General features: G+C 46.3%; 1 protein-coding gene across 5 annotated transcripts in view; it reads left to right on the top strand.

Moving 5' to 3' along the window:
- FRMD5 (FERM domain containing 5) overlaps positions 1–14,962 on the top strand; it is a 339,227-nt gene that overhangs the window by 282,714 nt on the left and 41,551 nt on the right. For all 5 annotated transcript variants that reach the window (XM_009210057.3, XM_009210059.4, XM_009210056.4 and 2 more), the window contains 3 exons: positions 1,633–1,737; positions 6,163–6,205; positions 6,435–6,513. In XM_009210057.3, the coding sequence (XP_009208321.2) occupies positions 1,633–1,737; positions 6,163–6,205; positions 6,435–6,513 (227 nt within the window). The remainder of the gene's footprint in view (positions 1–1,632; positions 1,738–6,162; positions 6,206–6,434; positions 6,514–14,962) is intronic.

Here is a 14,962-nt window from a genome sequence, read left to right on the forward strand (position 1 = left end):
TATGAAGGATGTAAATGGCAAAATGAGATGGAAAGTAACTGGGAAGGGCTGGACTATAGGGAAAGGCCTCTCTGAAGAGGGGACATTTGAGCTGAGTCCTCAAAAAACAGGAGTGGCTGCAAAGAGCTGCAAGAAGAACATTCCCGGCAGAGGGAATGCAAAGACAGAGAGGCAGAAAAGCCTTGGGGAGAACGGAAAGGCCATGGCTGGAGTACAGTGAGGAGAATGATTTTGGGTGAGTGCAGAGAGAAGTCAGGAGCCAGGCTATACAGGGCCTGGGACGCCATGATCAGAGTTTTCATTTTATTCTGAGAGCAACAAGTATTAAGAGAAGTGAGTAACATAAAGATCATTGTATGTTCACTGCCACATTGTTTGTAATAGCAAATTAGAAACAAATGTCATCAATATGGAACTGGGTAAATAATTTTAGATTCATTGCAGTGACATGCAGCAGTTAAAAACGGTGAGGCATATCTATATATATTGCTATAGAAGGATTTGCAAGATACCCTAAGTGGGAGAAAAGAGCTTAAAAATATGTTACAAAATGTATTTTTAAAAGAGGAGATGTATATGTATGTAGGTTTGCCTGTGTATAAAACATCACATAAAGGATATACAAGAGGGCTGGGCATGGTGGCTCACGCCTATCATCCTAGCACTTTGGGAGGCTGAGGCAGGCAGATCACCTAAGGTCAGAAGTTAGAGACCAGCCTGACCAACATGGTGAAACCCTGTGTCTACTAAAAATACAAAAATTAGCTGGATGTGGTGGCGCATGCATGTAATCCCAGCTACTTGGGAGGCTGAGACAGGAGAATCGCTTGAACCCAGGAGGCGGAGGTTGAAGTGAGCCGAAACTGCACCACTGCACTCCAGCCTCGGCGACAGAACGAGACTCCTTCTCAAAAAAAAAAAAAAAAAAAAAAGGATATACAAGAAGCTGATAACAGTTGCTTCTGGGGAGAGGAACTGGGGCACAGGGTGGCCAGGGTGGAAGGGAGACTTACTGTTCATAGTATATCCTTTTGTATGTTTAAATATCCTACAATGTGCCTGATCACTTATTCAGCAAGAAAGAGATGATGTCTGAATTGCGGACACCCTCATTGCTGTGCAGAGAATGGACTGGAGAGGGCAAGAGCAGAGACAGAGGGTCAGTTAGAAGGCTCTGGCAGTGGTCCTGTTGAGGGATGGTGGTGGCTTGACCTGTGGTGTTGGTAAATGGAGAGGAAGAGATGTGGATGGATTCACGATTTACTTTAGAGGCTCAGCCAGCTGGGCCTGGTGTAATTACTGCTGTATTCCACACTGACATTCCCTACACCCACAGTTTAAGAAAACTTTGTGCATTTGAGATGGGAACTGGGCTTACCTGACTCTACCTTGACTTCTTTGACATCTTTGTGGTGGGAAGGGTTCTTGGGCTCCTTCCAGGTGCTAAAAACCTCTGGATTCCAGACAGTGATGTATCACAATGTGGAGGACATAGTTATGGACATTCACCCCTTTCACAGACACATGCAACAGTTGCAAACAACTTTATGGCTACAAAAAACAAAAAGAAACAAAACAAAGTTACACTGAAGAAGCCCACTCATTTCTCAATGGAACTTTCTTTCTTTGCAGAGAGATGCCAAAGGCCAGTACCTGTTTGACCTTCTTTGCCACCACCTGAACCTACTTGAGAAAGACTATTTTGGTATCCGCTTTGTAGACCCAGATAAGCAGCGGGTAAGTCAATATTCAAAACACAAAAGGAGGACAGAGCTAGTCAGTAAGCCTGAGGTCTTGAACTGTCATTCATATTCAAAGTCAAGCTTCAGGAATCAGGGACCAACCAGACCCTGCAGTTGGATGTCATCTCTTCAAATCATAGCATTAGACCTGGAAGGCACCTTGGCTAGAGCTCACCTGGAGAAGCTTGTCATTTTACAGTTGCTGAAATGGCAGGCTAGGAAGCTTGAGTGATTTGCACAAAGTTGGAGGCGGAGCAGCTGGGCTGGAGTTGTGGTCTCGGAGCCCAGGTCACAGGTGGGCCTCTCCTGCCCCCTTTCTAGTAAGCAGCTGAACCACATTGTACTGGTTAAGAAAGGCCTCACCAAAAGTGCCATACCAACCCAATTTAGACAGGACAGAGACAGAGCCAAACCAGCATGGGCCTTGCAGATCTTGCAGTTCTTGCTCTGCTCTACACAGCATAGGCAGCTCTGCAGACACAGGGCATTCTGACAGACAAGGGTTCTGATATTCCAGACAGATACAGGAACAAGTCCATTATCTCAGGCCCATTTCCTGAGGAATAGGACTGCCTATTTCTCCACCTTCATCTCCCTGACCTGTCTTCTCCCTGCTGTGGTGCCACCAGACAGTAATATTTTTGCTCTCCAGATACATCCTACCTTCTTTCTTTGCAGAGCCTTCATCTATAGAGTTCCCCTGCCTAGAATCTTCTCCTTTTCCTCACCGCTCCACACTCCACACCCTTGTTCCAGCTAACTCCTTTTCACACTTAAGATCTTAGCTTAGACTTTCACTTCCTCTGCGAAGTCTTCCCTAACCCCACTCGGTATTAGGGATCCTCCTATGGGCCCCCATGTGCCCTCTGCTACCCTGTTATAGCACTTATTACAGCATTCTGTGATTACCTGTGTTCCCTGCAAAACTATAAGTTCCATGAGGGCCTGGACTTTACCTCATTCATCACTATCTCCCATGTAACTAACACAGGCCTACAATGTAGTTGGGGTTCAATAAACGTTTTCTGAAGAAATGAATGCGTGAGTGAGTTAATGGCTTATAGTGTTGTATTTCTTACGTCCATTTGCTTAGCCTCCCACCTGCAGTTTCTATAACTTCCCTTCATCTACCCTTTGCTCTTTGTGGAGATGTACTCTCTGGCATCCCCACTGAAGTGGAGAGGTAATGGTGGACTATTTTTTACAAATGGTGTTTCTTTGTTTGGTCTAAACTTTTATCCTTAAAAAGGAAGGCTGGCTGTGTGCAGTGGCTCATGCCTGTAATACTGGTACTTTGGGAGGCTAAGACAGGCAGATTGTTTCAGCCCATGAGTTCATGACCAGCCTGGGCAACATGGCAAAACCCTGTCTCCACTAAAAATACAAAAATTAGCTGGAAATGGTGGCGTGTGCCTGTAGTCCCAGCTACTTGGGAGGCTGAGACATGAGAATCACTTGAACCCAGGAGATAGAGGTTGCAGTGAGCCAAGATCACACTACTGCACTCTAGCCTGCGAGACAGAGCAAGACTCTGTCTTAAAAAATAAAATAAAATAAAATAAAAGGAGGGCCAGTTACTCCAAGGTCTCTTCATCCCCTAGAGTAGTGGTATATGAAGAAAAAAAGTCAAATTGTATCCTGTTCATTGGTTTTTTAGTTAGGTCAGAATGTGCTTGAGGAGAGTAAGAGAATATGTGGATGTGGTCAAGGTTAAAATGAGAAGGAGCTAGAGAGAGATAAGAACATGGGAAAGAGGAGAAATAAGCATTTATGGAGTTCCTACTGCTTGCCAGGCTCTGCACTGCACACAAACCTAGTTCTTCCAGCTGATGTATACTGCTCACTGAGTTGTGCCAGGCACTAAGCTAAGAGCTTCACGTATGTTATTCCATCTCATCCTTGACGAAATGAGATGAGTATCCCTAATGATAATATCTGTTCTCCAGATGAGTAAATAAAATCTCAGATAAGTTAAGTAACTTCCCCAAGGTAAGTGGCAAAGCCAGCCTCAAGCTCAGACCTGTTTGACTCCAGGGACAATGTGGTTTCTGAGATTCCATGCTGAATGTATAACTGATAGCCTCTGAAAGTTGTGTAATTCTGTGCCTTGTGGGAGGGGTTAAGGAGAGCAGAGAGACTTGAGAGAGTATCTGAGGGTTTGTAGGGAAATGGGGACCTGTAAAGAGTTGTCCTTAGTCCACTGATTCATGGTAGGATGGAGGAGCTGAGCTCCCCTGCTCCCTCAGGGTGTAAGGGCCTAAAATAAACCTCCTTCCCTGGGTCTCGAGACAGTCCGAACCCAGCACTCACATCCATCCCCATGTCACTGCTTGCTCTGCAGGAGCCTCCATGCATCTGGAAGCTCTCCTGGTCTCTCCTGGAGGAGCTGTCCTCACTCTCCTTCCCCAGGATTCCTGACTCAGGCCCAGGGCCTCCACCTTCTCTTGGCCTCTGCTTTGTACCCTTTCAAGTCCCTAGAGTCTGAAGATTGTGCCACATTGGCCCATTCACTCAAATAGAGGAGGAAACCCTCCTCTCTGAATCTTCTTTTCCTCTTCTTTTAATCCCTCCTCCCTAAGCCCGTGTTGTCTGTTTGCTAGTGAATCTGGGACTGATTTGGTCAGGCATTTACAAAAAGCCACTCTAGCCATCACCATATTCTTGGGTTCCTCTCAAGATTTCTCTGCCAGACTCCAAATCGTATGGATCGACTGTGACAGCTCTCCAGTCCCTTCTCACCCCTTGCTACTCTCTTCCAGCCTCAGTCCTTTCTTGAGCTCTCACTACAATAAAACTAAAATCTTCTTTCCAGCTATTGCCAAGGGGAATAGCCTTTTGTCATTCAGCTTTCTCTGCCCTCTGCTGATAATGCATCTCACGGTCATTAATTTCTACCTTCCTTTGTTTATTTCTTTTAATCTATCAGTCTAATGTCTAGAGGTGTTGGTGTTCTGTGTACTGAGTCCCTGGCACTGACTATGTTCTCCTAACTGTCCACAACCCCAGTGTGCTCTGAACAGATAGGCCTCCTCCCTCTTCACAGGCATACCCTGGAACCCCAGTTGTTTCTGAGCAATTTCATCTCTTGCCTTTGCCTCCCTGTGAAGCTGAGCCGTGGTGGGCCGTGTAATGTGAGAAGGACCTCTTAACCACATTGAGTGGCTATAATGAGTTGCCAGCCTCATGGGAACTCAGATCAGCAGAAGCAGGAGAGCAGAATGTCAGCCCAGATTATCCGTGTGGAGCTGACGGAAGAACTGGCTCTTAGTGGGTCCATTAACTGCATGACCCATGGCCCAGCCCAGAAGGTGATCACTGGGAATTAAGGGAGGCCAGGATGCTGACTGCAGGGCCCTGGCTGCTCTCCTGCCAGAGGGAGGACTCTGCCAAGACATTACACTAAATGGAAGTAGCCAGAAAAGAAGGAAGTATGGGCCCAGTCCCTTTGCCATTCAGCAGCTACCTATTGAACACTGTGCTAGGCACTGGTGATACAGTTGTAAACAAGACGGACAGTTCTGGGCCTTCATGGAGCTTACATCTGGCAATGTTAAGTTACCTCTGGATAATCAAACCCCAATTAATAGCAGTCCTACCTAATCCTGATTAGCAAAAAGCAACAAACATCAATAATAAATTTTATAAAGGACCCATGTAGAATTAAGAAACACATATAGAATGGTTTCATTGCTTCCCCCAAACATTTAAGTACCATGGGAAAATGTATTTTGCCTCTATGTCCTGCCTCCTTGAAAATCCGAGGGGAAAAGGGTACTATCCTACACGTTGGTTGTGGTTAGTTATCATTTGAGATTTAGATTTTAAAACATTGCTGGATGCCAAGGAATCTTGAGTATGTGTTTTCTAACACTAAGGGTTGGCAATTTATGTTACTCAAAGAAAAATGGAATATATACCAGCCATCCCTGACTTAGGAAATTTCCACTTATCGCTGCTTTCTAGAGTTGCTACCAATATCTTCTATCCCCACTCTGCTGCCAAAAAAAGAGAAAAAAAGCTGGTGCATAACACACACACACACCACCCATTAAAGTCAGTATTTCCCAACTCAACCCAGGTGGGGCTCTGTCCCCCCCACACATACATGCAGTTGCTTGTGCCTAATCGCATGCCAAAAACATGGCTGAGAACTTTGGCACCCTGCTTTAGAAGACAGCATTTCCAGGGAAGCCCAGAAATGGCATCTGAAGCTGGAACTATTCCCCCCTTCACAGCTGGCTTCATGGGAGCTCATTTCAGAAAATCATATCACTCTTTACTCTCCAAACTTATCTTTCCAAGCTTTTGGGCTGCTTTCACCCTAGGCTACAATCTGTCTAGTTTTTTAAGTTGGAGAAAACAAGTTATATTTTACAGCCCTTCTCATTAGGGTTTTCATGTTCTGTGTTCTCTGTTTCAGCATTGGCTGGAATTTACAAAGTCTGTGGTGAAGCAATTGAGATGTAAGTATTCTCCATGAAAAGACTCAAGCCACACCCCTGGGGAGGGTGGCATGAAACCTCCCACTTGCCGCAAGTTTTGGTCTACGTATATAATTTCCCACTGTTCTCAGTATAAGTTGGCCGTAAATATATGAGGGTTCTCTTCTGATGCTTCATGCTAGTGGGCAGTACAGCCCTGTCCTCTTCTGGGTGAGGGTCTTCCCTGATGGGCACCTCTTTTTCTCTGCAGCCCAGCCTCCATTCACCATGTGCTTCCGTGTGAAGTTTTATCCTGCAGACCCTGCTGCTCTGAAAGAAGAAATAACCAGGTGAGGTGAACATGCTTCCCGCAGCCATTAGGACCTGTTGGAGAGCATAGGAAAGGGGGATGGTGACCTCTTAGAGCCTCTCATTTGGAAGCGCCTAACTCTTAGAGGCAAGGAACTCTTCCTAAATATAATGACTTCTGTATTTCATTTCCACATGCTTTCTTTGTGTACCCCTCAGTGCAGTTGGAACAGAGCAGACTTCTTTCCTTCAAGAAGTGTGAAGACTACATCTTGAACTGGTCACTCTCAAAGGGATCTGCAGTAACTAATCAGAAGCATCTTTTCTTTTACCTATCATGAGGCCACTGTGGACATTTTTGGAGAGAGCTATGTTGCTGCTTATTTTGGGGGTTGAAAACAGTTTCAGGTGGTCTAATGGATATACTTGGAAAATGCTAAGGCATCACACCGAAAGATAAGCTAGGAGATACTGAAGATTTTAAATCAAAATGGGTAAACTCTGGTGTGCCATTGGATCAGGTTCATGATCAGCTCTTTACTGTGGGAATCATGTTCTGTGGCAGGCAGACAGCTGCGTGGAATGCATCCTATCTATCCAGCACCACTTGAGGATGAGAAGGAATCTCTCTGCCTATAGCCATCCTAAACGAGGGTCAGTGAGTGAGAGCTTCAAAGCTTCCCCAGGATTTTGTGTATCTGAGCCAAATTTACTCTGAAAGCCTCACCTCAGAGATTCAAGAACTCTACAACAGGGATCCCTAATTTTTATATTAGAAAGACCTAATTTCGACATAAGCAAAACCTTGATGTTACTTTGTAGAAGGCAGGACCATAGGTGAGGATGTGATGCCAGGGAATCCTAGAGCTGAGGAAGAGACAGCACTGTCAGCCCTAACCCCTTCCCTAAGACCTTGGAGACAGCAAACGTGGGAATGAGGATATTTCCAGCCATATAGACCATTTATCCTATAAGGCTTTGAGATCCACTCCTAGATCCTGAACTGCTTGGGAAAATTCCAAAGACAGAAAAGGAGGAGGAAGAAGGAGGAAAGAATATGGAATTCTTTTCTTTTCTTTTTTTTTTTTTTTGAGACGGAGTTTCACTATTGTTGCCCAGGCTAGGTGCAGTGGTGTGATCTCGGCTCACTGCAACGTCTGCCTTCTGGTTTCAAGCGATTCTCCTGCCTCAGCCTCCTGAGTAACTGGGATTACAGGTGCCTGCCACCTGTTCTTTTTTTTGTATTTTTAATAGAGATGGGGTTTCACCATGTTGGCCAGGCTGGTCTCGAACTCCTGACCTCGTGACCTGCCCGCCTCGGCCTCCCAAAGTGCTGGGATTACAGGCGTGAGCCACTGCGCCCGGCCTGAATTATTTTCATTTCCCGATCTAAAGCGCAGGCCAGGTGAAAGGAGCAAAAATTTCTCTAAGAGGGGAAATTAGGAAATGGGGAGGAGCGGGCAAAAGCAGGAATTAGTAGTGCAAAGGCAACAAGGAAGTGGGATGGGGAGAAAAGTGGCTTCTTCATGGGCCCTTCACATGGGAGTTAAGGGAAATCTTCTGATGGAGTCAGAAGGATCAGGAAGGCTTGTTCCTGCAGATGCATAGGGCAGTGTGCACCCACCTATTCTGAAGCGCTGAAGACAGTGAGTATAGCTAGAACCAAATCTCATGTCTCTTACGAGGCATAGAAGCTCCAGGTTCTGCTCATCTACATGGAAGTAGAGGTGGCTCTTGCTTTGCTTCAGAAAACCAAATCTATCCAAATCATAGACACCCTACCTAAGGCTTTAGGTAGGTAAGGGTAGAACCACTATGTTTAAAATTTCAGGCCAGGCGTGGTGGCTTACGCCTGTAATCCCAGAACTTTGGGAGGCCGAGGTGGGTGGATCACCTGAGGTCAGGAGTTCGAGACCAGTCTCGCCAACTTGGTGAAGCCCATCTCTACTAAAAATACAAAAATTAGCTGGGCGTGGTGGCGGGCGCCTGTAATCCCAGCTACTTGAGAGGCTGAGGCAGGAGAATCACTTGAACCCATGAGGCGGAGGTTGCAGTGAGCCAAGATCATGGCACTGCACTCCAGCCTGGGCAACAAGGGTGAAACTCCGTCTCAAAAAAAAAAAAAAAATACAATTTTCTAAATCCAGTGTCACTATCTTATATGAATGGCCAGACCTTCTTACCTAAGAAGCAGCATAGACTTGGGAGCTCAGATCTTACTTATGTCACTTGTTCGCTGTATAGCCTTGGAAATAAGATGCTTAACCTCTCTGACCTTAGATTACTCATTTATAAAATGGGGATAATAATATCTACCTCATAGAATTGTTGGGAGGATTAACCACTATCCCAGCCTCTTATACTTCTTAATACACCCACAGTGAGCCTTACACTGAGCAAAGGCTCAATATTTTGTTGCCAGATTCATTACACAGTCCATAGGCCCAGGGGCTCTGCATCATGCACAAGTACAGTTAGTACTGGCTTTTCTCCCTTGTTTATGTGAAAGGCACTTCTTTTCTAACAATCTCCACTCCTCCTCTGTCCCCTTTCCCCACGAGCTAGAATCCTAAAACTTAAGCAGCTAATTTCTGAGTCCTGAAAGAGAAAGCTATCCCAGGTAATCATCCAGGTCCTGGTAAGCACAGCATTAGGACCATGGCCAGGCCTCTCACCAAGTCAGCAGACTTCAAGGACACTGGCAAAATAATGAGCTCCTCTCCATCTGCATGCATGTGTGCTATCCATCTTGGGCAATTTTCCCCTCTCTCTCAACCTCAGCAGCATTCTTTACCTAGTATGCAATTTTCCAGCATTGTCAGGAGTGTGAACCACAGGTGCCTGGGCCTGATTTGCAGTCTTTGTGCCTCTTCCTCCCTGGGGCATTCTGTGAGGCTGTGGAATTAGCTGCATTTTTCTCCTCATTCACATCCTAACTAATCTTAAGAGAGTAGATACTGGCCCCAGCCTCACTCAACACCCGTAATTCATCCCTGGCTTACAGCCCTCCATCCCACCTTACTGCCAAACTAATTTAGCTGTCAGTGTGTTTTTTCCAGGCAATATAGGTCCTAAATTTCACTGCCGTCTCAGCCATTCCCATAAAGCCAGGCTGAGAGAAGGGGATGAAGTAGGAAGTACAGAATTTGCTTCAATTTATCTCTTGGCTTCTTCCCAGATGATAAATTTAGTTGCCAAATCCTGATTAATTTCTTTTGTCATTTTTAAAGTAATAGACAGATTTTCTTGTCTAGGCTAGAGACAAGGCAAAGAAAATGGGAAATCAGGTAACAGATTTGGCTTTTAACAGGGATTGCAGGTGTATGAACTCTTTGGAAAGATCAAGTAAGAGAACAAACTGACTACAAATGGGACCCCACTGTCCAAGGAAGCAAAATGTCTGACACGCAACAGGTGCTCCAAAAAATGTTAATAGAATGAATAAATACATACATGAATGAATGGAGTCATCAGGTCACTTATTCCTTCAATGAACATCATTTGAGCCTAGCTTAGGCTAAGATGGATTGGCAAACTTTTTCTGTAAAGGGCCAAATAGTAAGTATTTTTGGCTTGTCGGGCCATATGGTCTCTGTCGCAACTACTCAATTCTGTCATTATAGTGTGAAAGCAGCCATAGACGATACATAAATGAATGAGCAAGGCTGTGTTCCAGTAAAATTTTATTTCATTGGAAACTATGACAGCAGGCTGTAGTTTGCCAACCCCTGGGCTAAGAAATCAGAAAGAGCTGGCTTCAAATCCTAGGTTGTTCTTTAACTAGCTCTGTGACAAGGCAAGCAGCAGTATCTCTAAGCACTCAGTCTCCTCATCCATTAAACAGGGATTAAAATGGTAGTCACCAGCCAGGCGTAGTGGCTCACACCTGTAATCCCAGCACTTTGGGAGGCCGAGGTGGGCAGATCACCTGAGATCAGGAGTTCAAGACCAGCCTGGCCAAAATGGTGAAACCCTGTCTCTACTAAAACCAAAAAAAAATTGGCCGGGCGTGGTGGCACGTGCCTGTAATCCCTGCTACTTAGGAGGCTGAAGCAGGAGAATCACTTGAACCCAGGAGGTGGAGGTTGCGGTGAGCCGAGATCGCACCACTGTATTCCAGCTTGGCCACAAAGCAAGATTCCGTCTCAAAAAAAAAAAAAAAAAAGGTAGTCACCTCATAGAGTTGGTGGGAGGACTGAATGAAAGAGGGCATGTGAAACAGGGCACACAGCATGCACTCAGTAAATGTGAGTCTTTATTGTTATTTTGTTGTGTTATTATTTTGTCATCTCCCCCATTGAAATGTAAGCTCCATTAACAGGACTCTGGGTTGTTCCCTACTGCATTCCCAGCACCTGTGACAGTGCCTGGCACATATAGTAAGTGTCAGATGTATGGATGATGGACAGATGGATGGATGGATGGACTGATGGATAAGCTAGGCACAGGATGTTTAGGCTCTCTTGAAGAATATTAAAAGTAAATACAACATAGTCTCTGACTTCAAGGAGCTTATAGTCTAATATGGGGGAGGAAGACGTACTAAAACCTGACTATAATTATAGTCAGGAAAAAGGAAACAGTAAATAGAGGAAGCTATTTGAAGGAAAGAATCCCTTTGAAAAAGAATCTATTTGAAGGGAAGGTGAGGCCAAAGATCTTCTGGAAAAAACTCTCCAGGAGCCTCCAGTGCTTTCCATAGTTCACAGCCTTAAACTCTGGAAATGCCTGTGGGCTCATCCCCACCCTGGGAGAACAGACAGCCTTACGCCAAAGCCAACACCCTGGAGAGATGTTCGCGTTACACAAAAGCTCAGGTTTTCCCTGGCATCTTGCAGGCTTTTGCTCATTCTGTCCTGATTCACACTCCAATCAATTTAGGACAGCACTAGCATTCAAACAAAAATGGAGGTGAGGTAAAGCCTCTCTGAGGCCAGAAAGAGATCAGCAGAGTTTAAAAACCAAAAACCCAGTTTCCTCAGAAGCAAGCTTGTTCTCCTAAATCTGGTCTAGAACTGATTTCTCCCTTGGTCCCAGTAAGAATTTCTCTCTGATGACAAAGGGTTCTCCTGACTTGGATGAGGACTAATCTGATAACTGAGTGAATTACCATGGGGCTAGAAAAGGCACTGGGCTGAGGCAGAAGGCCTGGATTCTGATTGCTGTGTTACCTCAAATAAGTCACTCTCCATCTCTAGACTTCTATTTCCTTGGCTATGAAATGTTCTGAGGTTCAGAGATTCAGGAGGGCTGCACTGGGCAGCTCCAGCAGGCTGATCCCTTGCCTGGCAACACACAGTGGCCCTGGAGATAGTGCCTCAGGCAACAAGATAGTCTTCCTTAGGCCCTTGTGTGGCCGGGGAGAACATACCAGGGTCTCTTGTGAATGGGTCTAAGGATGCTATGAGTCATGTGGAATATATTTCCACCAACAACACTGAGTCACTGGTTATCTCCTTAAATGAACCAAACACAAAGCTTGATGGAAGCCACTGTGGCAGAAAGGGGATGGGGAGCCCCGGTGCAGCTCGCTCGCTCTCTTGAAGCTGTCAGTTGATTCTTTCATGAGCTCATCTCCTCTTGTCCTCAACTATGGTTTGTTTCTTAAGGCTACTGGTGTACCCTTTTCCCTCTTCCCATCTAGTTCTATGACATTGTCTGAGAATGCCCCGTGGCCTTGCCTTTAACCTCCCTGCAGCTGTTTTTATCACCAGAAATCAAAAGGAACCCGGCCCAGCAGTGGAAAGCCTTGCGTCCATTCCAGTTCACCTGAGGCCATTACCTGCCATCGATAATGATGCCTTGGAAAGACAGTGGTTCTCACTGTGAGCAGGATCATGTTCCTTTGGGTGGGAGGAGAAGGGGAGCAAATCGGAAACTTTAAACAGGACTTTTCTTTTTTCTTTCTTTTCTTTTTTTATTTGAGATGGAGTTTTGCTCTTGTCGCCCAGGCTGGAGTGCAGTGGTGCGATTTTGGCTCGCTGCCACCTCTGCCTCCCGGGTTCAAGTGATTCTACAGCCTCAGCCTCTCCCAAGTAATTGGGATTACAGGCCTACACCACCATGCCTGGCTAATTTTTTTTTTTTTTTTTTTTTTTTTTTAGTAGAGACAGGGTTTCACCATGTTGGCCACGGTGGTCTCGAATTCCTGACCTCAGGTGATCCACCCACCTCGACCTCCCAAAGTGCTGGGATTACAGGTGTGAGCCACCGCGCCCGGCCCAAAGGGGCCTTTTCAAACCACAGGAGCACCCCCGACACATATGGATTCTGACGGGCTCCCCCTGGAAGATGTTCCCCTCTCTGCCACGTTGAGAATCACTGCCCAGAGCCATATTATCCATATTATCCCTTTGCAATATCTCCTTTAGTCCAATATGTACAGTCCCTGAATTTTGGACACAGACAAGCAGAGAAACATGGAAGACATGATGCATGAATCCAGGTCCAGGGAGTGATCAGTAAGGGGCAAAAGGTTTGCATCCACATCCTGCTGAAGCCTGTGGAAGGTGGGAGTTGGAACAGTGAGAGGCAGAGAAGTGCTCACTCACTGTCTCCCACACACCGTGTGGCATTTCACTGTGGGAAGCAGAGTGAAGACAAGCTTGATTTGGTAGATCCATCTTAATTATTCACTCTACATATCTTTTTTCCTTTAGTTTTTCTTGGCAAACATTTGGGCAGAGTAGGGTTGATGGGAGTGAGAGGATGGGTTCTTATTAACTTCCAGACTAAGACTCACCTTCCCTTTGGTCTGAGGAAGGCAGTCCATCCTGCTGTGGTTACAAGGTTGCTTTTGAATTTTCTTAGGACAGCTTCTTAAATTTTAATCTATACACAAATCACCTGGGGATCTTGTTAAAAGGTGTAGGTGTAAGTGTAGGATGGGCCTATATTCTTCATCTCCAATAAGCTCTCAAGTGATGCTGATACCCCTGATATGTGGGCTACACTTTGAGTAGTAAGCCCTGAAGAGAGAAGAAGGCTTGGTTGCTCCCTCATTTCTGTTAACTGCATGAATCTCCAAGCCTGAGCCTCTCAGAGTTACCTGCTAGGACCCCTTCCTACCACCTCCTGGAAGTTGCACCATCAACAGCCCTCTTCCTCTTGAGCATTTTTACATGGTCAAGTGGACACGGAATCCTCTATTTTATTCTTCAGCCTGAAAACAGAAACAATGGAAACCTCCAATTATCCAGGAAGGGGTCAGTTTCTTTTTGGTTCAGACTGTTAGAATTTAAAGGAATTTTACTACATTTTCATTACTCCCCTAGGGATGCTGCATCATAAAAGTTAACTTAAAATAGCAAGCATTTAAGTGTCTCAGAGTATTGTCTGTGGGTCAGGAATTCAAGAGCAGCTTAGCTGGGTGGTTCTGGCTCAGGGTCAGTCACGAGGTTGCAGTCAGGAGGTTGGCTGGGGCTACAGTGATCCACAGGCTTGACTGGAGCTGGGGACTTCATTTCCACGATGGGGCACTCAAATGGCTGTTGGCCGAAAGCCTCAGTTCCTTGCTGGCTGTTGGCAAAGGCCCCAGTTCCTCACCACATGGACCTTTCTATAGGAATGCTGAAGCAACCTCAAGAAGAACGAGTGATCCAAGGGCAAGAGAACAAGGAGGAAGCTGCAATGACTTTATGACCTTAGAAGTCAGACACTCATTCATGCTTTATTCTGTTGATAGAAGTGAGTCACCAAGTCTAAGCCACACTCAAAGAGAAGGAATTAAGCTCTACCTCATGAAATTAGGATTATCAAAGAATCTGTGGAAATATTTTTAAATCACCAGAAATGCTCCCTGGCCAAGGAACCACCATGGTAGGTGACCCACTCAAGGGATTGATGCTCCTAATAATCTTACAGGTCTTCTAAGAAGAGCAATGAAGACCACACTCCTTGTGAAGACATTTCAAAATGGAAAGTCATCAATTCCATTCCACTGTGACAGGGTCCATCCAACTAGTGAAACTGCAAAGCATTTATAGTGCAAGTGAGAGGTGACAATGTGCTAGCAGCCCTCACTCTCAGCGCCTCCTCGGCCTCGGGGTCCACTCTGGCGGCACTTGACAAGCCCTTCAGCCTGCCACAGCACTGTGGGAGCCCCTCTCTGGGCTGGCTGAGGCCGGAGCCGCCTCCCTCTGCTTGTGGGGAGGTGTGGAGGCAGAGGCGCGGGCAGGAACCGGGGCTGCACGCGGTGCTCCTGGGCCATTGCGAGTTCCGGCGGGCACGGGCTCCAGCGCAGCGGGCCCCCGCACAAGGAGTGGCCGGCCGACACTGCCGGCCTAGGGCAGTGAGGGGCTTAGCACCCGGGCCAGCAGCTGCGGAGGTTGGGCCGGGTCCCCCAGCAGTGCTGGCCCACTGGCGCTGCACTCAAATTCTTAGCTGCCTACCCACGGGGCAGGGCTGGGTACCTGCAGCGGGCCATGTCCCAGCTCCCCCACTGCGGTGGGCTCCTGAGCGGACCAAGCCTCCCCGACAAGCACCACCCCC

The sequence above is a fragment of the Papio anubis genome, chromosome 7, assembly GCF_008728515.1.
Source record: "Papio anubis isolate 15944 chromosome 7, Panubis1.0, whole genome shotgun sequence".
Classification (NCBI taxonomy): domain Eukaryota; kingdom Metazoa; phylum Chordata; class Mammalia; order Primates; family Cercopithecidae; genus Papio; species Papio anubis.